Source organism: Hermetia illucens, chromosome 1 (genome assembly GCF_905115235.1).
Source record: "Hermetia illucens chromosome 1, iHerIll2.2.curated.20191125, whole genome shotgun sequence".
NCBI lineage: Eukaryota > Metazoa > Arthropoda > Insecta > Diptera > Stratiomyidae > Hermetia > Hermetia illucens.
In genome coordinates, this window is record NC_051849.1 from 15,235,467 (window position 1) to 15,262,922 (window position 27,456).

At 40.8% G+C, this 27,456-nt stretch overlaps 1 protein-coding gene across 5 annotated transcripts in view; it reads left to right on the forward strand.

Annotated features, from left to right (window-relative positions):
- LOC119649614 (D-glucuronyl C5-epimerase B) overlaps nt 1-25,093 on the forward strand; it is a 51,373-nt gene extending 26,280 nt beyond the window's left edge. For 4 of the 5 annotated variants that reach the window (XM_038051838.1, XM_038051865.1, XM_038051857.1 and 1 more), the window contains exons 6-7: nt 3,054-3,182; nt 24,623-25,093. In XM_038051838.1, coding sequence (XP_037907766.1) covers nt 3,054-3,182; nt 24,623-24,771 — 278 coding nt within the window. In that variant the 3' untranslated portion in view covers nt 24,772-25,093. Of the gene's footprint in view, nt 1-3,053; nt 4,026-24,622 lie in introns of all 5 variants that reach the window. The other variant, XM_038051847.1, reaches the window with a different exon arrangement.
- The last annotated feature ends 2,363 nt before the right edge of the window (nt 25,094-27,456 follow it).

Sequence of the window (27,456 nt, forward strand, 5' to 3'; positions counted from 1 at the left end):
ACAATTATTGCTTCGTCGATTCCTTTATATGAAAACTTCCGGGTTATAACGAGTTTTTCAAGTTTAGATTAGGCGCTAAGTCTGACTTGAATTTCTAGCAATCTGTGTGACCAAAGGATCTGATAGTCGTTAGGACTCACTTTTGCAGTTGAGAAGACGAGAAAATTTGGAGTTCAACTGTAAAGTGGTCAGACATGCCAGGTCATGTTTTACCGGATTAGACCTGGAGACTGTTTGGCTGCGTCAGAGAGCAGGAAGTAATCGAGAATAGACTGACTACTCGGTCTTGTCGGTGTACCTATTCAAACCCTGGGTGGGCACGGTTGCAGATTGGTTGCAATCCAAATTCTTTGAACCTGAAAAAAAAGCATCTGCTGTCCACGGCAGTCAGCGTGATATAAAAAGGCTTATAATTTCGTGAATTCGTCAGCTTCTCAATCTCGCTGCTCTGGGTTCGAATCCCAATTCTCGTGGGTGAGTTTGTCTTATGATTGATTCGTTGCTGTGAACTTCACATCACATACGCTAAATGCGATGGTAATGAAATTGAGGCACAGTCTGGCCTTGTAGATGCTCCATACTCCAGGAATGATTTAGAGAAGGCGCTTAATCGGATGCCAGAGGAATTCGTCTAGTGGATTTAATTTCGTACTGTGGTAAATCAAAGCCACTTCGTGCCTCTGTTGGTGTCCGAATAAATCTGAATAACACAATATCTTTTACGATCGAACCGACCTGCCGAGAACTGAGCGATTCAAGTATTTTGGATCAAGGCTGTCAACTAATAGTGAACTGGACTATGAAGTTACTTCAAAAATCAATGCAGCTTGGATGAAGTGTGGTTTCTCAACTGGAGCTTTTTGTGAGCGACACACCAACATAATGATTGATATATTGGTATTTGCAACAATTTTTGTTTTTGTCACTACCGCAACGGTAGTTTTTTTGGTCATAATGTACACTATGTTGCACTTTTCGTATTTTCACGGTAACCGAGCTCTAGTGCTCCATCCCCGCTCGCAGTCACCAACTGAACTCTCAGCTCCTTACGATTCGCCTCCACATTTTGGTCGTCTAGCAGGTCTTGTAACGTTCTTTTGGGGTGTGGCCGACAATTTCGATTGTACCAGAGGCAAACACACTTAATTGCGGCCAATGCTCATCAATATACTCAAACGGGTCGTTGAAAGTTTGTGCCGCTTTTCTCACTGCTGAGCGACAGCCGGATTGCAGAGACGACCCTATTGAATTTCGGGGGGCCGATACTCTATTCCACACGATTAGGTGCATTAGTGACACCCAAGTGAAGATAACCGACCATCAGCAATGGTTTCTTTCGAGATCAAAGTCAACATTTGTTTTGTTACATACGAGGTATTTTCAGAAAATAACGGGAATTTTTAACAGGAGGTTTGGAGAGTCTAATTGTCATTTTTTTTTTTGTATTATGTCGGTATACATTCCCTGGAAGTACGATACAATTTTCAGCTGTATTTATTGTTTACTTTGTCTGTGGTAGCCGATATTGTTAGTGGCTATGGTTGACTGTATGAGCTTGGCGATTTTCGTTAGTTAAAAAGATAGAAAATTTTGCGCAAAAATGAGCAAAGTGTGTGAAATGTTAACTAAAACCTATGGTAAGTCTGCTATGAATAAAACAAGAGTTTACGAGTGATGTAGGCGTTTCCAAGAAGGCGGTGAATACAACGAACGCGCCGGACGTCCGAGCACATCAGGAACCGGAGAAAAAGTGAAAGAAATGGTTATGAACGAAGTGAATTATTAATGGAGTTGACATATCGATTGGCACATGTCATGAAATTTTTTCGAGTGTTTTGGGTATGAAAGGCGTGACAGAAAAATTTGTTCAAAAATTGTTGAATTTTGATCAAAAGCATCGATGGATGGAAGTTGCTCAGGCTCCACTAAATTAAGTCAACAACGATCCAGGATTATTGAAACGTATTATAAGAGGTGACGAAACATGGGTTTACGGATATGATTGAACTAAGGTTCAATCGTCCCAATGGAGGCATTCTGAATTATCAAGACAGAAAAGCGCTCGACAAGTACGGTCGAACGTGAATGTGATGCTCACTGTGTTCTTCGATTTTAATGGCATAATGCTGCCGTTTGCGTTAAGTAATCCGAAAAAAACGCCCGGATTTGTAGCAAAACAAATCATGGTTTTTGTACCATGATAATGCACCTGCTCACACTTCATTGCTTCTTCGTGAATTTTTGGCCAAACACAATACTGTAATAATGCCCCAGCCTCCATATTCGTCCGACATGGCTCCGTGTGACTTTTTTCTATTTCCAAAAATAAAGAGAACCTTAAAAGGCCATTGTTTTGGAAGCATTGATAGCATTAAATGCGCATCGCTAAAAGAGCTAAAGGCTATTCCAAAGATCGACTTTGAGAAGTGATTTGACGATTGGGAAAAGCGGTGGCACAAGTGCCTAATATCTAATGGGAACTATTTTGAATGCGGCAACAAACGAGTAACTAAATATTTTTTTCAAAAAACGAAAATTCTCATTATTTTCTGAACACCTTCCTGCATGGAAGGATGGATAATAACTAAATCTACTGCTGATCACGATGTGGTGAATCCCTAGGTTAGAACCGACCCTCAGGTCAAAAGAGCACACCTTTCGATAGTCGTGAGCAACAATCCGACATCGGATTAGCGTCTGCTACCATTCGACTTTCCAAAGTATTAGAGAAAAACTCAGTGCCGTAAGAGGGAGAGGATCACTCTCCAGAGTCCCATCCATCATCTCACTTGGCTTAGGAGCATAATATTCAGCTTATATGGCCGAAATTCTCGCTCGAGTGGGAGAAAGCGGGCATTGTGAAGATCCTCGATATTTTTATTGAAAATAGTTTGACATCCGTTTAGAATAGGTTTATATTTTTCAATGGGACCACAACAACCTCACCATATTGTTGTTATCATTTTCAAATCAAGAAATATGACCTTTAATAAAAAGATAGAAAAAATGGTAAAAATGTTACTTAACCAAATTAAATTTCTTCTTTCACTCAGGTGTTGCGCCCAATTTAGCACGTTGGGATTACCATGCAACTCACGTAAATCAACTATTGCTTCTTGCAACCATCGACAACGATCCACTAATATCACAAACAGCAGAACGTTGGAAAGGATATATGTTTGGTAAGCGAGCAAAACACAATTGAATCTCTTTGTTTCCATAATCATAGCGATGACGACAGCAAATATTGTTAATTTGCGAAGCTAAGATGAATATAGTGATATATTTCCTGTTAACGCTTTATTTTTTCTACGAACATGTGAACATTTTTCGTTTCATTGCCTCAAAGAATGAATTCGGCAACTATTTGTATATGGAATATATTCATAGCTGTATTTTTCTGAACTGAATTGTTTCAAGTTTCACATGATATAAGAGTATTTGCTTAGGCGTATAAATTAATGTCAATTATATGAAGCTCTTAAACAATTACAAATTTAATGTTAATTGCAGGAATGTTTCCTAATGAAAGTTAGTTTAAATCAAGACTCGTGAATGCTTTTCTAAATTATTCTAAAGTGTGCCATGATTCATTGTTCTTCATTTGGACCAAAAATTAGTTTTAAGATCATTTATTCTCCATTCTAAAGCTTTCATGAGCGATGTAGGTCATCAAACGCTATGGGTTTGCAATTTTCTTAAATTCGTAATTGTTTAAAGCTGCATATCAAAAACCGTAAACAGAGAGAAGACCAACTATTACGGTTCTAAGATAATTTCCCGTCTCAAAACGACTAAGCATTTATACTCCAACATCTGAGAAAAAAGAAACGCAGAGTCATCGTGACTCTCATATTTTTTAAGATTATCAGTTAAAAAATTCCGTTGGTGCTTCAACACTAGATTTACTGAAAGTGATATTATTTAGAATACAGTGCAGGATATATTCAAACAAAACATAATAATAATAGTAGTTATAGTTTGAGGTCTCCACACTCGATATTGAGGAACATCAACCGCGAGAAGTGAATGTAGAAAATCATTTGATAAGTCAAACTGAATTGCACTTAACGACTAATGTACCTTTGCAAAAAAAGTAATATATACTAACATCCTTCCTTGAAAATTCACAACATCGCATAAGTTCGCGGAAAATACTGGAAAACCCCTTTATTTTTTTGCTGTAGGAAAATATGAAAGCGAATAATTAATGATGAATTGGAACGGTAAAGTACAAATTCGAGAAATTTAACTTTTAGAACGTATTTTTGGAATATACAAAATATTGGAAAACATCCGTTTCAATCGAGATTTTCCATTCACGCGTTTTTTACAACAAAAATTTCCTAATTTTGAGCAAATCTAAAATTGTCTTCGTGGAAAACTACCTGAATACGGTATTTATTTGTTGAATATTTGTTTAAAATACTTGACATTAATTTACAGTCAACCATTCCTTAAAAAACGAAACAAGTCCTAAATTCGGTTCTCATTGAAAACAGTCGATATCGATAGAACTTAAACCATTGTGACGTAATACGTTTTAGTTACTCTTGCCACGTATGTAGTTTCATTATAAATGACAACTTCCATTTGTAAAGTACTGTATTTCCATTAGTTACTTCAAAAAAAGATATTTGTTTGTTGCTTAGTGAATGTTACTTCATGGAAAACCTTCTTCTAATTCAGTTCGTTTGACTTTGTGTCAGTTTCTAGAAACTTGAGCGAAATCATCAATCATGCATCGCTGTCGTTCATAACTTATCAGAAAATAAGCACCCAAGAATGTAATGAATTATGAGCACGGCGTATGAAGATACTTCAGTATTTTATGAAGGTTTCACAAATAATTTTCGTCTATGCGCTTGAAATCCTTCACTAATGTCCAGCAATTCGTACAACTAGATCCACCACCATCAAAGTTAGCACATTTATTGACAAAGGGAAATCGAAAGGGGAAAACAACTCAACATTACTTTAATACACAATGTTGGTGATTTTTAAAGTTCTAAAACTAACTTCCTCTAGAACACTGTGAATACAGTTTCTGTTTAATTGGACAAACAAACCATATTCCTAAGAGAATTGCTCGCGCTTATCGCTATGCTCTTCTGTAAATGATGATTTTCTTCTATTTCTCCTTGTCCTTGCTGAAAATATTCCTCTTACCATTAAGCTATAGGTCGATGGACGTTAACTTGGTTCGGTAAATTTGAAGTTCGTTTGATGGTCAAGCTTGTGCTAGAATCTTCATCAATTTAAGTAGAAACAGACGTCCATCATCATGTACGAGGGGGACCCAAAAAAAAACAGGAATTTCGTCATAATTTCTTTATTTCTCAATATTTTTACACCAAATTTTGATCATCTTCAAAGTATTCGCCTTTGGCTACAACGCACTTTTCCAAACGATTATTCCATTGTTCAAAACATTTTTTAAATTCACTCATCGGGATGTCCTTTAAAGCTTCCAGCGATTTTTGTTTCACCTCCTCCACAGTGGCGCTTTCCTTTCATATTCCTTTTGAGTCGTATCCATAGCACCACCATTCATCACCAGTAATCACCTTGGAAAAAAATTCAGGGTCCTCTTCGAGGTGATTTTGAAGCTCAAAACATGCCTGAAGTCGACGCTCCTTTTGCTCATCTGTGAGAAACCGCGGGACGAATCTGGCTGCAACCCTTCTCATGTGCAAATCTTCGGATAAAATTCTCTGAATTGAACTTCATGACATTCCCGATATCTCACAGTTGATCAATGGTTCGGCGACGGTCTTCAAGAACGAGGGCATTGATTTTGCCGACATTTTCATCACTTCTTGACATAAGCAGTCTTAAGCATTACAATAGTTTCCGCGGCCGATTTCCATAACAGAAAACAAAATTTCACAGCCGCGCGTTGTTGTCGACAATCTGCCATTACGTTTTTGCCGAAATGTAAAAAGTTATTTTACTAAAAAAATCTCACAGGCGAACCGATGCACCCACAGCGACACAACGTCGCACACTGACGCAGGTGGAGTAACAGGAACGGACATGTGGTCAAACAATAGGTTCCTCCACACCACAGCGTAATTCCCGGAACTTATGGGTCCCCCCTCGTACATCCGTTGAATCCATTTCTGAGGTCATTGTATATGTGTCGTCATTATCGCCAGCAAATATCATAACATTTTCTTTTATTTCGTCCCCAAGTGTTAAAACTACCAATGGTAAACGCGGATTAGTTTTAATTTTAATTTCAACCGCCTTATTGCTTCGAAAAAGATAACATCTCATTTAAGACTAGCTTTCTTGTTTCTGGAACAATTGGTCGATACGCTTTCGGGTCAGTGTTATATCCCATCGAAATGCATTCATTTGACTTAGCATCGAATTTACGATCTTTTACTCTACAAATATACATCATTGTTTTTGAATTACTTTGAGGTGCAACAAATCTGACTTCTCACTCATCCATCGTTTTTGAGCCGATTCAAGATTATCGCTCCTTGCAATTTGGGCCAAGAAGCATTCGGTTATTATTCCAGCGTCAGCTCAAAACCTTTTACTTAAACCACATCGTTTCGTTCAGACGCTTACAGAGCCGATCCGTGAAACAAAACCTTATTAGAATCGATTCAATGTCTGTCTGTATGTCATATCCGATTTATTCGGAAACGGCTGAACCGATTTGGTGGGACATGTGGACTGTGAATCCCTTTGCATATAGCAGGAGCCGTTATATGTTGTGTTTGAGAGGACTTTTTGAAAAATTTTTAATAATCTCAAGAATCATCCCTGAAAGTTTCAAGTCGAAACTCGCAATAATTTTTTTTTTTAGATTTTTTTTTGTCAGGACAAGTCAGGAAATTTCATATAAGTCATTACTAGCAAGAAGACATAAAACAGCACATTTTCTATATTAATTGTATTTGTGGCACAACATTTTTCCGGCTACTTTTGTTCGGCCATTTATTGTTCGATTTGCTGGAATTTTTTTGTTTTATTATCTAGACTTGTCTTCAAAAGACTATTTAATCTTGATAGGACTTGATTGTAAGATTCTTTCAATTCGGAGCCTGTAGTAGGGACTTCTATCACTCAATGCTTGAGGGCAGCACTACCGCATGGGGGCTTCTTGTTGATCCGGTTTTATGTAATCCGTTTAGGCCCAGGACGCCACCAAAGAAACTCTCTTGACGATTTACTGGGTGAAGACTACGGGTCGAGAAATACTGTGCCTAGACTGCCTAGAAGTACAAAAATGGAAAGTGGAAAGTTTGAAGGAACTTCAACTATTATTAACGAAGTTATAGAAGGTTAAATTTTTGTATTTCACGTGAATTAATCCGAATCTAAGTGAACTCATATGAACGGTGGAGTTGGATATATCATTTTGAATTTTTAGCCATGTACAAATGGACAAACCTGCATAGAAAATTTCTCACAGAAGATGAACACAAAATCTCTAAACCCGAAGCATCCTGCTTCTGGTTCTTGTTCGTACTTAATCCAATCAAACAATTCCATATCCATCCAATTACAACGTTCAGTGGAATATCTTCATTTTTCTAATTCACTGTTCTTTAAATTTTCTGAATTCATTAACAATCATTCTGCCTTCTGTTTAGTTAGCATCACAAAAACCTTTTGACAAAGTCACCAATAAGGGCAAAAATATAGTATGCTCCTGAGTAAAAAAGTACTTCGAATAGTCCACACAAATCAGAACTCACCAAATCCAGAATATTTAGAGTATGCTTCCTACTATCTTTAAATGCTTTTCTTGTTTGTTTGCCTTTCACATACACAACCCATTGTCTTCAAAAAATATTTTATTTTCATTCAGCAATCCGTAAATCGCCAGCTTTTCATGCTGCTTCCCTCAGAGCCCACCTGCATATGGAGAGGCATCTTCCAGCGGGATTCGTTGAGTTCTCTTTGACTTTGCATGGCACTGAACCCCCTTTCATTGCTACTGAATGATGCTAGAGGGCATAGTTTCGCAATGAAATATGGTCTAGACACTAAGTGCGAGCTAAAACACTTGCAGTGCATCACTTAGATGACATTAAACTGTCTTCTGGCACTGATGTCCACCTTAGGAGTTTGTTGCAAATAGTAGACATGTTTAGCTTAGACAAGCTTAATAAGATCCAGCATCAACCGAGATTGTGACACCTCGGAAATAATAATAATAATCGTTAGCGCGACAATCCAATTGGATCAGGGCCTTGAAGTGTGTTGGAGTACTTCATTAAAGACCGTAATGGTACACTACAGGATTGTATACCCTGTAGGAGGCAATGTGGTTAGTATTGCGCTCGCCCGTGAATATATTACCCTGATTTGTTTCAGGTACTCATTCACAGCTGAGTCGACTGGTATCCGACGTCAGGTCATGATACAAATCCCACTGCCACCAGTAAGATTTGAAGCCTAATGCTCTAATCCTCTAGATAGCGACCAACAAAACCCATTGCAAATTAATAAATACCCGGCCTAGTGTGGTCTGGTCGAATACAACAAGTTATCGACAGTCTGTTTAAATATGAACTGGAATCATCATGACTACCAATAATTTGCATGAAATCCATTCCTGTCAATACCACGTAGGACCCTCTATTTCGAATTTCGCAAGATCTTTTCTCGCATATGCGCGTTGAATCAAGTGGATGTCGCCACTTTTATTAACATTTATTTCAATACCAGGGAGATTACCCAGTTCAAGGGTCAAACGACCTTCGCAAATAATACAATATTGGGTCAATGTGACTTTCTCTTTTAGCTACAATCAGTCCATCGTCGACGCAGATTACCAGAAAAATCCTTGTGCCGTTTCGTTTGAACATTAATAAATAATCAACTGGCACTGACTTTCTGGAGTCGAATTTTCAACTGTGAAGCGCTGCTTCGAACTTTTTAACGCCTACTTTGACCTTTACAGACTCTTTGTCAGCTTGCACAATTTATCACTGCCGTCGTGGTAACTAATTGTTATTTCATGTACACGTCTTCCGAGTGTTCCTCGTAAATAAATGCCGTCTTTACTTCAAATTGTCGTAAAGTCACCCATGGAGCATGGTCCGTACTGTTCGGGTGAATCTGGCAGTCACCCCGAATATTACTCCCAGGTATTTCAGCGATGGCTGAGAGCTAACCACATTCACCCCGATGACCTTTTCAACAGTTTTCTGTTTCCACCGCCTTGTAAAAAGCACGAACTCCTCTTGTATTCGGCTAGCTCCAATCCGTGGTTTTTAAGCCAAGACTTGATGGTCCGTATAGTCTCGTTCGCGTATATCTGTACTTCGTCGGGGTGATTGGATGTTATGACCATTCCAGCGTCATTTGCGAATCCGACGACAACAGCTTGTTTAGCTACTGGGAGCGGTAAAACACCATCATACATTAAGTTCCATAGCAGAGGACCCAGAACAGATCCCTACGGAACTCCTGCCGTTATTACATACATCTTTGACTCTTCGTCCAAATCATAAACCATAAACCATAAAACCATGGTTGAAAAAAATAAAAATGAATTGGTCTTTTAAGTGTCCATCAGATTGCCACCATGGTGGTACCTTCATATTCTGTGCAATGTCCCACAACGACTTTCTTGGGTCGATTTCGAGGCTAAGATCTTCCGAACGGAACTAAGTAATTCGACATCGAATGTTGCGTTGATATATGGCTACATCCTTTGATGCGTTTTGTTTTCCATTGCCAGAGTCGCACTATCCCCGAGTTTAAATTCATCAAGGGAGAGGGTCCGGATTTTAAAAGTCAACAGCAGATAAAATAATTTCTAGAAAAAAAATAATGTATTTGCGATGAACCTAAAAGTCTCCCACGTCAGCCTTATAAAAAATTTCGTTTTCTCAAGAGCTTTTTATTACAAACTGAGTAAAAATGGTACATTTCAAATGGTTCACCCTCATATTTTTCCATCAAACTCTTTGTGGTTATTTAGTGTCATGATTGCTACCATTCCCGTCTTACCCGGCACAATGCCTTCAACGAAAGAACGGCTAGAATTTATTAAGGTAGGGATTCTTAGGGCCCTCCCTAAAAATTCCATGGACGCAGCATCCACTAAGCAACAAACAAACATAAATATGATTAAAAATGATAAAATTACTGTACTAAATTCTGTAAATATTATAGAACCAAGCGATAAATATTAAATGTAGAAACTAGTGAGCTTACTAGAAAGTAGTATTTTAGAGTAGACTTTTACCGTCGTCTTAAATGATAATATGTTGAATAATATACATATTAACTAGAATGCATAGAACACACAATATTTATCAGTATAATAACGAAAAAACAAAACATTCCACTAACAAAGTTACATTAACACTTCATATTGTTTCTAATTTTATTGTTATTCCATTATTGCTCAAATGAATTTTATTTATCACATCAGAACACTCTGTTGACATGGCAATAATTTGAAACATGCAAACGAACTATATACAATGTATCAAGTTGAAATTTTTCATTATTTTTAAAAGGTTATTCGCTAATTTGTTTATATTGTATTTACCGAACACTGAAACAACTTGCAATTTCGAACATACATATCTTAGATATTCTATGATGATCGAAATAAGTGTTTTCGTTTCCTAATACATAATGATAAGGAAATGGGATCACATAGTTGAAATAGGGCCTACATAAGAATATTTCCGGAAACGCATTAATTGAATCAAAATGAAACGTGTTTATTTTAAATCATGGATAGTGTTGAAGATAGGCATGAACTGGTTATAGGGAGTAATCGGCTCCAATCACATCTCAGTTGCAAGCAGGAAAAAAAATTTAAACAAAGTGAAACAGTCTTGTTTTGTTGAACACAAACATTTTTTGCATGTATGTTTCTTCTTCTTTTTCTTCAGCCTTTGTCCCGTTCACAAGCGCGGTCGGCTCGCCGTGATCGGTTTCGCCATTTGGCTCTATCGAATGCCTGATCTGGGTGCAATCTCGAGGCTTTCAAATCCCCATCCAGCGTATCAAGCCACCGTTGTTTAGGCCTGCCTTTTGGTTGTTTACCAGCGACTTCGATGTTCAGACCAATCTTGGCAAGTGCATTCTCGTTAGCACGAATTGCGTGACCATACCATCAAAGACGCCTCTCACGCAACTTTTCCACGATCGGTGCAACGGCATAACGATCGCAGATATCCTCATTTCGGATGTAATCAAAACATGTGACGCCACTAGTCCAACGTAACATCTTCGTCTCCAATACCGCAAGACGCCGTTCATTGTCTTTTATAGTTGGCCAACACTCAGAACCATAGAGAGCGAAAACTTATCCCAGTGCCCTAACCAATTGAGCCACCTGATTATATCACGTAATGCCAATTGTAATTAACTTGAATATGTCGAAAGTTGTAATGAACTATGCTACTTAGATGAGCAAAAGAACCATCCTGCGTGGCCGAAGACGACCTAGATGGAAGAGCTATCCCAAAATCTAAAAGGAATTGTCTGAAGAAGAGAAGAAATTTTCCGATGCGTAGGTCCGCACCGCATCTGAAAATAATCAAACGAACAAGGGGATTCATTCCGGCCTAACAAGCAAAAACAGAACGCGAGCTAAACTTGGAAAATAAAAAAATGGGTCCGTTAATACCCGACCCGAGTGCCGCGACCGAGGAGGAAAATGCATGCAAATCCATGACGAATCACAGCCTCAATCCTTGCTTCCTCTGCCTCAAATGTTCAATGAGGCGCGGCCCCTGAGGTTGCCTCCCATTGCTCGACATTCTCCGTTTATTAGTTGGAGGATGTCCCCAGTTGTATTAGCGCTTTGGCGGAGCTAAGGAGGAGGACGGAAGAAAGATATAAGAAATGTTGGATATAAATAACTTAATCCCTCATTCAGAGCTCTGGTGATCACATTCTTTGCCCAATTCAAATATCTCAATTTACTTATTTTAGAACCTTAATAAGCAAAACAAACTTTAAAATGTTGCTTATTTCCTTATTTTTACAAGGCAATAGCTCTAAATTCAGTGGATCTAAGTTGATTGGATTACAGTGGTATTTAAACAAAATAGGATTTCAATTTTTGGTACCATTCCAAAGGCCAACAGAGCCTATTTCAGCTTACAAAGACTGTTCCGCTCGAAACGTCTCACCATAGGGTCAAAGCTCTTACTGTACAAGACTATGATCTTGCCAGTCCTCTTGTATTCCTCGGAAACTTGGGTTCTTAGCAAGAAAAATTGCGAACTCTTGGCCGTGTTCGAGAGAAGAATCCTCCGAAGAACTTTTGGCCCCCTACATGAGGATGGACGATTCCGTAGCCTACACAATGACGAAATCTATGAGCGATACCATGACCGTCCAGTTGTGGATAAAATCCGGCTCAATAGGTTACGGTGGGCGGGTCACTTTATCCGTATGGATGAAGATGATCCCACCCGGAAAGTCTATAAGGGCAATATCTATGGTAGGAAAAGAAGACGAGGCAGACCCTGCCTAAGATGGAGCGATGGCGTGGGCCAGGACGCCAGACAGCTTTTAGGGATATCGAATTGGTGGACCTCGGCGCAAAACCGGGATGTCTGGAGTTCCTTATTAAGGCAGGCCTAGACCGGATACCGGTTGTTGCGCCGTTGATGATGATTCCAAAGGCAACATTTATTTATGCTAAAAAAATCACTAGCTGCAAGACAGCGTATCTGCACAGCCATAAAACCCCCGAAATAAGTAATAATTCAAGAGGGAAATTTCGCATCTAAAAGAATGGCTTGACCACTTCCACATCAACAATTCGGATTGATTAGTTTGGGGCCAGGTATCGTTTTAGGAGATACATGCTCACTCGCTTCTTCAAGATCTATGATACTGGACTATAACGGATAACGCAAATGAACACGTCATCGACGATGTTTCCCTTTCTCCTATCGGGTTTCACACTTGGCCTTTCCTTGTTCGATTTGGTTCAGAGCTGCATGTCCAAAGTGTTTAGTACATTGCTTTTAACTGTCGCCAGTGTTCATGAAGGTTCCCCTACGTTGAATTAAAAAGTGGGCAGAAGTTAGGGTTATTAGAGAGCGGTACGAGCAGCCTGAAGTTCAAGCATACCCAATCTGGCAGAGTATTTCACTAAACTCCTCAAAAATTGGAACAAACTTCGTTTCATCGAACACTCACTTAAACTGTCGCTTTGTTTATTTCATGGTGCGTTCCCAACGGAGTCTAGAATTTCTGACCACCTATTATTGGCAAATCTTGCATTTAGAGCGTTTCAGTAAAGTTGTGTTGATATAATTAAAAAAACCAACTGCCAGTGGTTAGTTTTGAAAATCCGAAGTCGTTCTATTTATACTTCCTACAATTAAAACTTTATTTACTCGCTCCTCCTGATTATTAGCTTGGCCGATGGAACGGATATTATAATTTTGTCCATGAGTGCCCCGCCCAATGAATTTCAAGAACTTGAACTAACCGTTTTCTTGATCCCCGTTGAGACGCCCCGCCCTTGGTGTTTTATAGATCTCTATACTTTCAGCCACATCTAATTTCCCCGTATCGCTTATGTACTTCATCAACCTTAACCCTGGAAATCCTGTGTTTATTAGGACGATATGCTCCGCTACCCTCGGTCTGAAAACTGTCGCATCCGTTTTTTCCCCAATGCTGCTTCCTTTCCCAAAATGTATTTTCACGTTCTTCTGGTTTATCCGATGTATACCTTCCTGAAATCAGTGCTGTCGATCCGGAGGCAGTTTGGCGAACGCTTACCGTTGGAGCGTCCCCTTCTGTTCGCCAATCAAGCTGCTGAGGGTATGGTCGGGATAACCATTCAGTCTGGCGACCTCAAAAATCACTCCTACCTAGGAAATAGGAAGAGTTAGCATCTAGCGTGATTCGAAGTGCTGAGGATGACTCGTTTGGTTCGATTTTCTGTAGACTTCCAGGCCTACTTTCTTTTGCTTCCTCTTCAACAACAGGTCCAAAAAAGATAGTTGGCCTTCCCTTTCCATCTTTAGGGTGAACTCGATACTGAAATGCAATTTATTGAGGAAACTTTTAGTAAAGTTAAAGGAAACTGTTTTGGATTTTGATTCCGTCGGCTTGTGTACTTGGTTTATGTATTGCTTGTTGGGTATCACCTTCTGGTCGTTGAGGATCCAATACCACATAAGCAAATAATTCTGGATCGTAGGGGTACAGCCATGTAATGTGTTTCGATGTGCTTCCCGTATAATTTACTAGGTGGCATGCTCTCTTGGTAGAAAGATCGGATGCTGATGAAGATTGGCAACATTGGCGTTCCACAGCCTACCTTATACCCTAAGCGAACCCTGCTGGTCAATGAATGGATATGTATGTAGGAGTCATAAATTCGATTTCCTTATTAAATTCCGCTTCCTGAAGTAAACATAAAACCCCTTAAGTGGAGTCTATTCCTATTCGGCCGCGCTTCAGCCTCCATTCGATTGGGAAAACGTGACATGTACCCGTAAGCCACGACCCTTATACGTTTTGAAAGCGTCGTATATAGTCCTAGTATACTGGCTTCCTCGGCAACATCAGTGACACAAGCTATTTTATCGTCTTATCCTTCCAAGCCAAGCTAGGCCTTACCACCGTAGCTGATATTTAAATAACCCAGTGGAAGGGATGCCTACTGGATCGCAGCCGGAAACATTCACATTTGATCTGATATAACCTCACATCAAGGACCTTCGGCTGTGATTGTTTACCAGGTTAAGGAACACCAAACGAAATAAGCGGATAGGGTTGCCAACTGGTATCCAAAAAAATACATGCCCTTCATTTTCATACGTTGCCGTCGCGTCCTTCCTCCTCATTCCTGATATAAACCAAAAGTGTAGTATTGAAAATGCCGTGTGTTTTAATCCTAAATAATCAAAGATCAAGGGATGGAGAGTACTTTTTTTAACAGGATAAGGACTCTTATCTCAGACCGGCTAAAACACTTCCCTGTTGCGATTAGGACACTAATCCGGAACCGTTTAACACATTACTTCAGGCTAGGCTTACTCAGTATATAAGCACAACCCCGTGAATCAGACAACCCCAGCTATCCTGGTATCTTTCCTATTCATCTCCCTCTTTTTCGCGTTAAGAATGCCTTGATTGTAACGTGCCATTCTATTCCATATGCCGTCGCTCTGTATCATGGCCTCAATTATAGTGTTCAGAGACACTTGACACTCTTTCATCGAAAGGTAATGGCGATGGCGTTCTCATCTTTTGCAAAAGGAAAACGATATGCAAGGTATCATCCACCACATCCTTGCAATAAATGCAGTCAGACGACCATGATTTCCTGATTGTGTGCAGGTAAGACTGAAAGTGCTAATCCGCTAAGCAGCTGAGTTAGGTGATAATCAACCACATCGTGCTTCTGATTGAACTACGGCCGCACATCTTTGATCAGATGCCAGTCCATCTATCCCTCGATTCCCTTTCCCATGATTGGAAAGAGTGCGGGATTTCTTTTCACAAGCAACAGCTTCCTTATTTCCCTCACCACGGAATATAAGCCTGCACCCAGTAGCATAGAGAGGTATCGAAATAACTCCTGCTATCATCGTTATTGCTGGCTCCGAAATTTTACGAAAGGCGAACACATCTCGCAAAACCCCCTGCCGTTGAACTTGCATTAGACGCTTGCGGGACAGCTTTTTACTGTGGGAGTCAGCCCATACCCCAGAACCGTAAATAAGGACGGATTGAATCGCACTCATCAACAAACGACGCCTACCGGATAAGGGATCTATGACATTGGCCATCATCCGACAAACCGCAGATAACATTGCGTATTTCGAATCTGCTCGGAAAAGCTCATTTTCATGTCTATTATGAAATATTTCACCGCCGGCTTCGACAAGACCACTCCATGCTCCACCAGCCTGAATAAGGAGGATTTTGGACCCTTTCCTTGTTCAGGATAATAACTCCTGTTTTCTCCAGAATTAGAGTGTATCCATGTTAAGCGCTCCATTTGCTAACTTGTCACGCCACCATTCTCAGTGTGCTGACTTTGTTCCGACTTGTGTGCGGCAACCAGTGGCGCAACATCATCCGCATATCCGGCCAAATACGATTCATTAGACATCTCGAATCGTATATCGACTATAGCATAAGGCGTTTCAAAGGTTCGGACCAATGAAAGATCCCCGAGCCACCCCCGATGTAAACTTCATTTTGCGTTGTCCTTTAAATAATCCCATAATATCTTCAAAAGGTAGTCTGGTATATGGAAACGATTTTCTAGCGTCATCACCTTGCAGAATTAAAAACGTGTCTTATTTCTAGCATCACAAGGGACGCCACTAGTCAATAATGGCGACTGTATGCCTCAGTGAATTTCACCGCTCTAAAACCATATTGTGTCGGTGAATAGTCTCCCGAAGCTTGTATTGCGTCAGTCAGTTTTGACTTAATGACCTTCTCAAGCAGCCTCCCCGCTGTGTCCAACATACTGCCATCAGCACAAGCCTCGCAACCTTACAGCTGGGGAGGGGGGGAGGGAACACTTTATCAAACATTCGGTGAATGCCCTAAATAGCAAGTCCGCCGTATACTTGCATACAGGTTTCAGCGCTTTGCTGGGAACACCATCCGGAACTGGTGCTTTTTTGTCTTCGCGTACAGGACCGCCTCTTCTAGTTCCACTACAGTAAAGAGTAGGCTACTATCCCTATCATCCACAGCGTTAGCTCGGATTAGGTGGACACGAAAACAGGCCTGCACGATTTCTTCCAGCGTCACTGCTTCAATGAAACAGAATGGCTAATGAGCACCAAGTTTTTTGGTAACCAGCATATGTCATGGGTCCCTGTTAACATCGCTGATTAGCTCCTGCCTGTTGATTTTGAGGCAGAATTCCTTCTTAGTTTCTTGCACTCTTCGTAGACTTGCAATTCAGCCGTCCGCAAATACACAGCTAACTTCCTGTAACCGAATCTCCTTTTAGGTGACGATGTATTACAAGTTGCAGAAATAAAACTCATTATTGAATGTACTAGTGATTCAGTCGCAGTTCTTTTGTCCACGACTGAGTCTTGCCGCTCATGTGCCTCTGTTAAGAGAGCTTCCAACATCAATTTTCCCGGTGTCCCACCTGGTAGGTATCTGCCGGACGTTCAGTTCTCACTCTGATTAAAGCATGCTCTTTCCCTGGGCTCTGCCGTAAAGACTCCTCTGATTAGAACTCTCCTTTTCGTGTTTCGAATTTCATCCTCCAAGTCGGCGAGGCTATTCCGAAAATCGAATATAGATTCCGTCTCTGTGAGGTGAGGACAAAGGATATAAGGTAAACTGAAACGCCAAAAACGTAGGAAGCTACGCACTCTGAAGATTAGCATCAAATCATATACATTTGCTTTCAAATTATCAAAAGATATTGCTGAAAAATCAAACTACTTGAGCCAGTTCAATCTATCTTCAAATCTACCAATAGTTTCCGTTTTTCTTGTGATTTCTTACGAATCAGATTAACACTTTGCAACGCATACAACGTTATTTTTACTTTTTAACTTTTGGGCCTATTTCATAAACTAGTCAATTACTAAAATAAAAGATATTATCAAATAATATCTTCATATCAGTATATTAATATCAAAGCTTAATGTATCGAAAATGTAAATACTTTAAAATGAAAAAAATTAAGTAACTTTTCATAGGAATATGCCGATTGTAATGCATCGATTGGAAAGTTTGGTTCAAATACTAACATTATCTGTCGCAAAGATGGGTTGCATCTCGAAACAGAAGCGTTCAGTTCCTACACATAACACTATTCTAAACTCAACACCGCCAAAGTGTGCTTTGCACCTAGACCCTAACTTAGTTCTTCAACAGTGATTCCTATTATTTATAGATAGTAGTGTCCTCTCTCTTTCAACAATTCCAATCGATGCCCTACATGTTGCCTGTTGGGAAAGGTGTGCATATCTCAGATACAGTGCACGAACTAAGGTTAGGCGCACTTACATTTTCCAAGATTTTGAGAAAAAAACAAAAGATTTTTATGTTTTCTTTTTTCATAATTTATTAGAGACTATTTCAATTCATATTACAAAAAGATTCGTTCAAGAAAAATTCTAGGTGTTGATTTTTTGCAGGTTTTTCGATTTTTTACATGCTGCAAGTGCGAACTAAGGTTAGCCGCACTCACTGTTTTGAGCAAAATAAACAATGCTGTGGACATGTTTATGTTTTGTTTTGACTTGATTTAACATTGTACACATTCTCTTGACACTTTGTGTGATTTCACAAGCAGTTGTCGTCTGTAATTCAAGCGAATCACCGTGGGTCATGGAAAACCTCTGACCGAAGCAGAAAAAGCAAAAATGGCGGCACTTAAAGAGTACATGAACATGTCAAACCGGAAAATTACAAAGGAAATTAATCGAAGTGAAAAAATTGTTCGAAATTTTCTGGAAAATCGTGAAAATTACGGCAAAAATTGCGTGACAGGCCGGCCGTCGACAATATCTCCAGCACAAAAAGTGCATTTGATACGATCTGCAGCCAACAGCAACAAGTCTGCTCGTGATATCAAGTTGAAAAATAATTTACCCATTGGTGTTGGACGTACACAAAAGAAAGAAAGAAGAAAGTGGTTGCAGCTACTTGAAATACAAAAAAAAATAATGCTCCAGCCTATGTTAACTTCAAACAATATTGAAGGCCGTAAGAAGTTCACCATATATGACATTCATTGGACAAAAGAATGGCAGAATATTATTTTTTCAGACGAAAAAAACTTCACTTTGAATGGCCCAGATGGTTTTGCCTATTATTGGCACGATTTACGTACTGAAGACAAAATTTTCAGTAATGGTATGGGGGGCTATTGGGGCTATTTAAAAAACATGCCTCTGTCATTCATTTCGACCAGATTGAATGCTGTGCATTATCAGCAGATGATTGGCCCTCATTTCCCAGCGTATGGCTTCGAATGTGTCGGTCTGGACTGGCAATTTCAACAAGAGAATGCACCAATACATGTGACCAGATCAACTTTGGCTTATTTAGAGCAACATGGCATACGGCGTTTCGACAATTGGCCATCAAAGTCACCAGATATGAACATTATCGAGAACGTATGGTCGATTTTGGCACGAAAAGTTTATGAAAATTGCCAGCAATACAGCAATAAAGATAAACTCAAAGGAGCTATCAGAGTGGCCTGGGCAAACATCCCTCATGACAAAATCCGATCACTGTATGATAGCCTTTTTTTTCAGGAGGTGGAAATCTTCAAAAGTCACTGGTCTGGACACACCAGCGTGTGGGATTTTTACCCACTAAAACCACCTCGACTCCCTCCCTGCCCCGCGGAACCACCATAAGGTATTACATCACGGGGCGGAGTCAGCTCATTCTAGCTTAGTCACCTTTCTTCTATACGCAACACACGCCACGGCGCTTTTCTCCTCTCCTCTGCCTTTCGCAAATTGGTTTGCGTAGATGCGATCATGGAGTTGACCACATCCCAATTTTCTTGATGTGCTAGCATTTTCGGCACCAGATTTTCTGGTACCAGCACCTCTTCTAGAGTGTCCCCTAGTTTCCTCCTTTCTTCCACAAATCTCGGACAGTGGAAGAATACATGCTCTGGGTCCTCAGAGACTCTATCGCAACAGTCGTCGGGTGAGGTCTCCAATTTAAACCTGTGCAGGTATTGCCGATATCCTCCATGCCCCCTGAGAAACTGGGTGAGATTATAATTATTGTATATATTAGCCATCTCATCTGCCAAGATGTCAATCGGCATCATTCCAGAGATGACGAATGCTGCATCATCTGAGACAGTCCTGAAGGCAGAGCATACCCTCAAGGCTGGTATACTGCATTCAGTTTGTTACTGTTAACTGATATCCGCAACGCCTCCCTCCAAACTGGGGTCGCATAGAGCATGATTGAGGCCACCAACCAGGCTATAAGCAACCTAGAGGTATGCCATGGCTTTCTCACTTTTGGCATCATCCTCGCCAGGCCCATACTAGCAGTGGATGATCTATCGTAAGCATACTCCACGTGTTGCTTATAGCTGAGCTTCCTGTTTATCACCACCCCCAAGTATTTGATGGTCGGCTTGGAAGTGATGATATGATTCCCGATTCTTATACAGAAGTAGCTTCTCTTCCGACGCTTAGTGATGAGGACCGCTTCTGTTTTTTCCTCCGCCAGTGTCAGACCTGAACTCTCTAGCCAACTTTTAACAGCACTGATTGCCTCGTTTGAGTATAACTCAGTACCTTCGAGATGCTTTGCGACAACAACCAGTGCTATGTCGTCAGTGTAACCCACCACTGTGGCTTCCTCGGTGCTCTCCTCTTGACAATTGCAGCGAAATAGTCGGGAATACCAATCTTCGCTAGGAATTTCCGTATTAGATTCCAATTGGCCGAGTTGAATGCATTTTTCACGTCCAGGGTTACTACCACGCAATATTTGCTGGTACTACCCTTTCCGTGGATTGCATCTTCGGCCAAGCCAGTAACCAATTTGATTTCATCAATGGTTGATCTGGCTTTACGGAACCCATACTGCCGATCTGAAAGGCCGCCTTGGCTCTCAACAACCGGGAGTAATCTATTATAGATTACCCGCTCTAACATTTTCCCTACCATGTCCAAAAGAGGTATCGGTCGGTATGAGGATGGTTCATCTGGAGGTTTACCAGGCTTAGGCAGAATTACCAACTTCTGCCGCTGGAAATATTCCCTCGGATATGCACGCTTCGAATAACTCAACCAACGTGTCCGACTTGGATTTCACGGCAAGCTTAAGGGCCTTATTCGGTACTCTGTCTAGGCCCGGTGCTTTATTGTCTCCTATTCTGCCGCAGATCTCCAGCAGTTCGTCTCTGGTGATTGGAGGAATTGCCGTCACATTCAGAGGTGGTTGGAATATGTCGGTGGTCTCCTCTTGCTGGGGGAATAAGCCCTGGATGATTTTCAGCAAGAGGGTGGGGCACGTGATCTGCGGAGAGGAAAGGCCTCTGAATCGTCCATTACGATTCTATTAGGTTGTTGCAAATCAAATGGCCGTTTTGGTACTAAAATTTGAAACGACTGTAAAGCTTACAAAAATTCATTTATTTAATCAAATAGGTGCCAGTCGATTCAAAACACTTCTCCCAGCAAGATTCAAGAGCATGTATGCCAGTTTCGCAGAAGTCCAACTGTCGGGTGTTGATAAATTCGTCGAAGGCAATTTATACAGCCTCTTCGCACCTAAATTGTTTTTCCGCCAAAAAATGATCCAAATGCTTAAAAAAGTGGTAGCCGATTGGCGAAAGGTCCGGTGAATATGGTGGATGAGGCAGAGTCTCATATTGCAATCCGTTCAACTTTTGAACCATTGTTTTGGATACATGAGGCCGTGCATTGTCGTTAAGGAGTATCACACCATCTTTATTGACTAATCTCGGCCGTTGTATACTCAATTTTTGGTGCATTTCCTCGAGTTGGGCACAATATTTCTATGCATTTATCGTTTCGCCAGGTGCCAAAAAAGAATAGGGGATAACTCCAGCTGTAGACCACCAAATAGTCCCTATTACCTTGTTCAAATGGAGAATCGGTTTCGGCATATACTTCGGTGGCTCATCAGCATCTAGTTATTGCGCTGATCGGCGACGATTGGGGCATGCGAAACCCATTTGCCGAGCTTTTTCACCTTGAGGTCCCTATTGCACTCCCTGGCAATATGGCCTTTCTCCCCACACCTCCTGCATCGATCGGATCGATCAATGCTGCTGGTGCACACCTTGGCGAAGTGCCAAACATGAGGCATTTAAAGCACCTCTTTAGTGAAGTCTGCTCTCTTAAACGGCAGACAGATTGGATGGGTCAATCCGAACTTTTCCGGCCGCCAACAACTTCTGCGCTGTCGCCGCTGGTACTCGTATTGTGGCCATTTGAGTATCGCCATAGGCTTTTCGTAAACTCACAACAGACTCCTCGGCAAGTTCTTCCAATTTGAGTTGCTCCTTCAGAGCAGTATACATTTCTGCTTTCGATGTTATTTCATCGAGATCCTTACATTGTATGTAGATCTCATGTTTTTGTGCACGCACTGCGGCATTCTCCCCAAGTGAGTCCTTCATCCAAATGCGAAAGTCATCAGCCTTGCCCACGCTGGATCTTTTCAGCTCGAACATGAGATCCCCTTTCTGGGTTCTTCGGAGTCAATTCACATTTCCGCTCAGATCTTTTAGGTCGGGATCCGCTTTGACCTTTCTGAGTATCTCCGCGTAGGACAGATTGCACTTACTGGAGATAACAATCGCATCTGGACGGGTTTGCACTTTTGCTTTTCCTTTCGCTTTTTTGCTCGTAACCTTAGTCCATCCATCGTTTCTGTTCGTCTTGGGCTTCGCAGCGCTGGTCGACTTTTCTACATTCGCTGTATGCTTTCCTCCTTCAGAGCTATTAGTGCTGGTTTCCTGCCTTTTTTCTCTTAGGCGCCTGCTGATTATGATCCCCTTCTTTTTCCCGTACTCGTTTATTTCGCCGTGTTTCGATGGTAGTACGGTTAGGTGTCACTTGGGTCGCTTGTGACACTGTTGGTGCAGCGGTGTTCGGCGTATCCTTAGTATTCTTTTCTTCCATCTGCGGTCTATTATAGAGGATTCTAATAGCCCTTACCATATCCTTTATGGCTTGGTACACGTTGTGCTTGTCCTTGATGAACTCGGACAGCTCAACTATTTTTGCCCCAAGCTGGATAAAGGGTAATTCCTCCGGATCGGGACTCCGCTCCCTATAACCCCCGACAGGGTTACTCCTTTTATAAGCTGTTTCACTTTTGGCAGTTATTGATCTTGCCTGTACTTTCTCCTTCATCGTCTCTAGCATTGGTGGAGATTTCAAAGTTGATGAGCTTCTTTTGAATGGATCCTTTTCTTGTTCCTGGAGCACCTCCTGCTGTCGCGCATCTTGAACATATCCGGTGGGTGTTGCCGCAGTTTTTGTCGTCCAACGATCCGTCTTCATTTCATCCTTGGTTGTTCTTGCTACTGGTGTTCTCGGTAAGGTCGTACTTCGCTTGAACACTTCCTTCTCCAGATCCAAATCACTTGTAACATTATATGCCAAGGTGGCCAAGTAGTCCACCACCGAGGCACTGCGGTCGAGGGATATCGACAACCGGGAGCCCGCTTGCTCACTCCCAAAAGCCGCCGGTACTGGGGTTCCGAACCCCTGCACCGTAAGTTGACTCCTTCTCTCGTCTTCCATGGTGGTTTTATGTTCTGGGTATCCTTCCCATAGCCATTTTGGTCCACGCACCAGAGATGAGCAAACACTAACCCATGCATAATCAGAAAAGAAAAGTGCATGAACACATATTTACACATCAATAGATATGTCCCAATCCGCCAGCTGGGGTCGCGCCTGATGGGAGATCTGGCCACTCCTCCGTCTATCTGTCTGTCTGTACGTCACACGCATTTTTTTTTCCGAAACTAGCAGCGATTGACACCAAATTTGGTGGAAAGGTGAGAACTGTGAATGCTCACGTATACAGTAAGTTACATCCTGTTACGTCGAATTTAAGGGGGGTCCCCATTCATGTTTCACCAAATATAGTCATGTGGGGTTTCAAATGAAAGGTCTCGGTTAGTACTTTCCAAAGCTGGTCCTAGTTTTGGCATTTATTGGAAAGACGGGGAGTTCGGGGAATCGAAAGTGATCATTTATTTAATCCGCCAGCTGGGTTCGCCCGTAAGAGCGCTAACCTTATTTCGCACTTGCAGCATGTAAAAAATCGAAAAACCTGCAAAAAATCAACACCTAAAATTTTTTTTTTGAACAATTCCTTTTGTAATATGAATTGAAATAGTCTCCAATAAAATTATGAAAAAAGAAAACATGAAAATCTTTTGTTTCTTTCTCAAAATCTTGGAAAATGTGAGTGCGGCTAACCTCAGTCCGTGCCCTGTCTGATTTGTATGAGTAGATAAGTGTAGAAGGATAAATCCGCATCAAGTATGAATAACCGCAGTATTTATGAATAAAATAATGAACACAGTTAATTACTATGTCAATGTAATCGATGTACTTCATATTCTTTATTGTTGTTTCAATCCATATTGAGCTAAATTACGAACGCGACACTTCTCTTCATTTACAATAGCGTAGACTTTGAGATAAATTGCTGAATAATTTGAAGGTGATAAATAGAAAGAAATCAATTAACACAGCGTAGCAGTACAAGAGTTGTAACTAAGTGCTTATCAACAACACAAGTTGTTTATCGATAAATTTATAACATAATTGAATATATATATTTGTGTAATTTATTATGAGTAGTTCAACAGCAATGAATTCTATTTTCACAGAGCATAAACACAATCTCTATCCTTTCTGCTTGACTACTGAAATCTATCTACGTCTGTTACCTATTGCAATTTACAAAACTTATTTACTAAAAGATTTTACAACAATTTTTGGATCATTGAAGATATTTTATTTTCCTCTCTCTTTCTCTCTCTCTAAATAATCGTGGAAGACAATAACTAATTGAGAAAAAAAGTGGAAAGCGAAAAATTAAATATGAAATTCACAGTCCCTTGTAAAATGTTATAAAACTATCAAAAAGTTAATAAGTCATGTCTATATATTTATAGAAAATGAAATTTATCAAAGAAAATATCCATCTTGCTATGACGATGACGTGTCATCTCTAACCGAATTTGAAAACTTATCAAAAATCAAGAAAGATACACATGCCGCACACGTGTGGTTCCTGGATATTCTGTTATCTTATTGTTTGTAGCCTGCCGCCTATAGATTTTATAAAATAAACGTGAAAAGATATTTCGTAAATCAAATTGAATCTGATTAGTAGTAACTATTAACGTAGAGACGAAAAGGAAACAAACTCATTTTTCTAAATGCTATAACTATAAACCTAAATATTTTTTACGAACGAAATTACAATGGTTTTTTTTGACTTTAGTTATCTAAGCTGTATCTGTAATGTGAACTTCACCTGAACTATGGAGAAAAGAAAAATGAAAATGTAGTGATATATTTATACTGTTCTGTTTTTTATTTTATAATTTATCTAGAAAATAAATGAAAATTGTATACTGAAATGACTGTTTTTATTTAAAAAATGGTGTAATGTGTCCTTGGTTTCGCAGCACACAGATCCTTTCGTTTCACCTTTATCCTGCAATGAGCTGACCAGAAGATCCATTTGCTTGCATGCAGAACTTTCCCATTCTCTCCAAGTGAACCCCACCGACCCATTTTTAGCTCTAATATTTATATTTTTGAACTTACGCGCACACTCATCTAAGTAATCTCATTACGTCACATGCTGCGGCGGTTAACGGACAACGATGATTAGTCACTAGGCAAATGGCTTGGGATCGAAATTGATCCTAGATACCAGTTTTGTACTTTTTAAGGTTTTGTGTGAAACAAAACCTTATTAGAATCGAGTCGGTGCCTGTCTGTCCATCTGTCTGTCTGTCTTTTTTTTCCAGATGAAAGGTAGAAAGCTTCAAAAGCTACCGCAGGCTCCTGCCACACGGTTATGTGGGACTCTTACCCACTAAAACCACCTTCTCCTTCCACTCTCCCCGCGGCACTCCCATTTAGTATTACCTCGCGGCGCTTCATTAGATATTGTTCTGTAAACGCAACATGTAGTGGAGTACACTTATGCGATACGCAGCTCCAATCTTTCTCTTATTTGCTATATTTCCAGTGCATCTGCCCATACTGGGGCTGCATACAGTAGGATCGAACTAACCACCTTCGAAATAACGAGTCGACAGGTCGGCCTTGGGCCACCTATATTTGGTAGGATTCTCGCAACCGATGTTATATGCTTTGGTTGCTTAAGTGCAGGCTTGGAATGAATTGTTTGCGTTCCAACTTCGATCTTCATGGAAGTGCACTTTCTCCGCTTGGTAATAAGTACTACTTCCGCCTTATGCTCTGCGAGCTGTAGACCAGCGTTCTCTAACCAGGATTTAATCTCATAACTGTTTCATTTGCATTAAGCTCGACTTCTTCGAGAAGGCGTGCAACAACCGTCACACCAATATCGTCCGCGAAACCAATGGAGACCACACCAGTAGGAAGGTCTAGGGTCAGTACTCCGTTACACATAATAATCCACAAGAGTGGCCCTAGGACAGACCCTTGTGGAACTCCGCATGTCGTTTGGTATGATTTCATTCCTTCATCTGATTCGCAGCACAGAATCCCATTGATTAGGAAGTCGACAACGATATGCACCAGGTACTTCGCCACGCGTAAGTTGATTAAGGACTCAAGTAATCACTGCACAACATTTACCCTCGTCAAGTGGCGGACAAGTGCATCCGTTGTAGACCTCCCCTTTCGAAAACCGAACTGATTTTCGCACAGACCACCACCACCACCTTTTCGACAATTCGTATTAATCTGTTATAGATTGCTCGTTCGAATAGTTTGCCAGTATTATTTAGAAGGCATATCGGCCTGTAGGATGAAGCTTCACCCAAAGGTTTGTTTGGCTTGAGGACTAGTATTAATTTCTGCTTCTTCCATTGTGTAGGAAATCATCATCATCATCAACGGCGCAACAACCGGTATCCGGTCTAGGCCTGCCTTAATAAGGAACTCCAGACATCCCGGTTTTGCGCCGAGGTCCACCAATTCGATATCCCTAAAAGCTGTCTGGCGTCCTGACCCACGCCATCGCTCCATCTTAGGCAGGGTCTGCCTCGTCTTCTTTTTCTACCATAGATATTGCCCTTATAGACTTTCCGGGCGGGATCATCCTCATCCATACGGATTAAGTGACCCGCCCACCGTAGCCTATTGAGCCGGATTTTATCCACAACCGGACGGTCATGGTATCGCTCATAGATTTCGTCGTTATGTAGGCTACGGAATCGTCCATCCTCATGTAGGGGGCCAAAAATTTTTCGGCGGATTCTTCTCTCGAACGTGGCCAAGAGTTCGGAATTTTTCTTGCTAAGAATCCAAGTTTCCGAGGAATACATGAGGACTGGGAAGATCATAGTCTTGTACAGTAAGAGCTTTGACCCTATGGTGAGGCGTTTCGAGCGGAACAGTTTTTGAAGCTGAAATAGGATCTGTTGGCTGACAACAACCGTGCGCGGATTTCATCATCGTAGTTGTTATCGGTTGTGATTTTTGACCCTAGATAGGAGAAATTGTCAACGGTCTCAAAGTTGTATTCTCCTATACTTATTCTTCTTCGTGTTTGTGTTTGACCAGTGCGGTTTGATGTTGTTGGTTGATTCGTCTTCGGTGCTGACGTTGCCACCATATATTTTGTCTTGCCTTCATTGATGTACAGCCCAAGATCTCGCGCCGCCTGCTCGATCTGGATGAAGGCAGTTTGTACATCTCGGGTGGTTCTTCCCATGATGTCGATATCGTCAGCATAGGCCAGTAGTTGGGTGGACTTGAAGAGGATCGTACCTCTTGCATT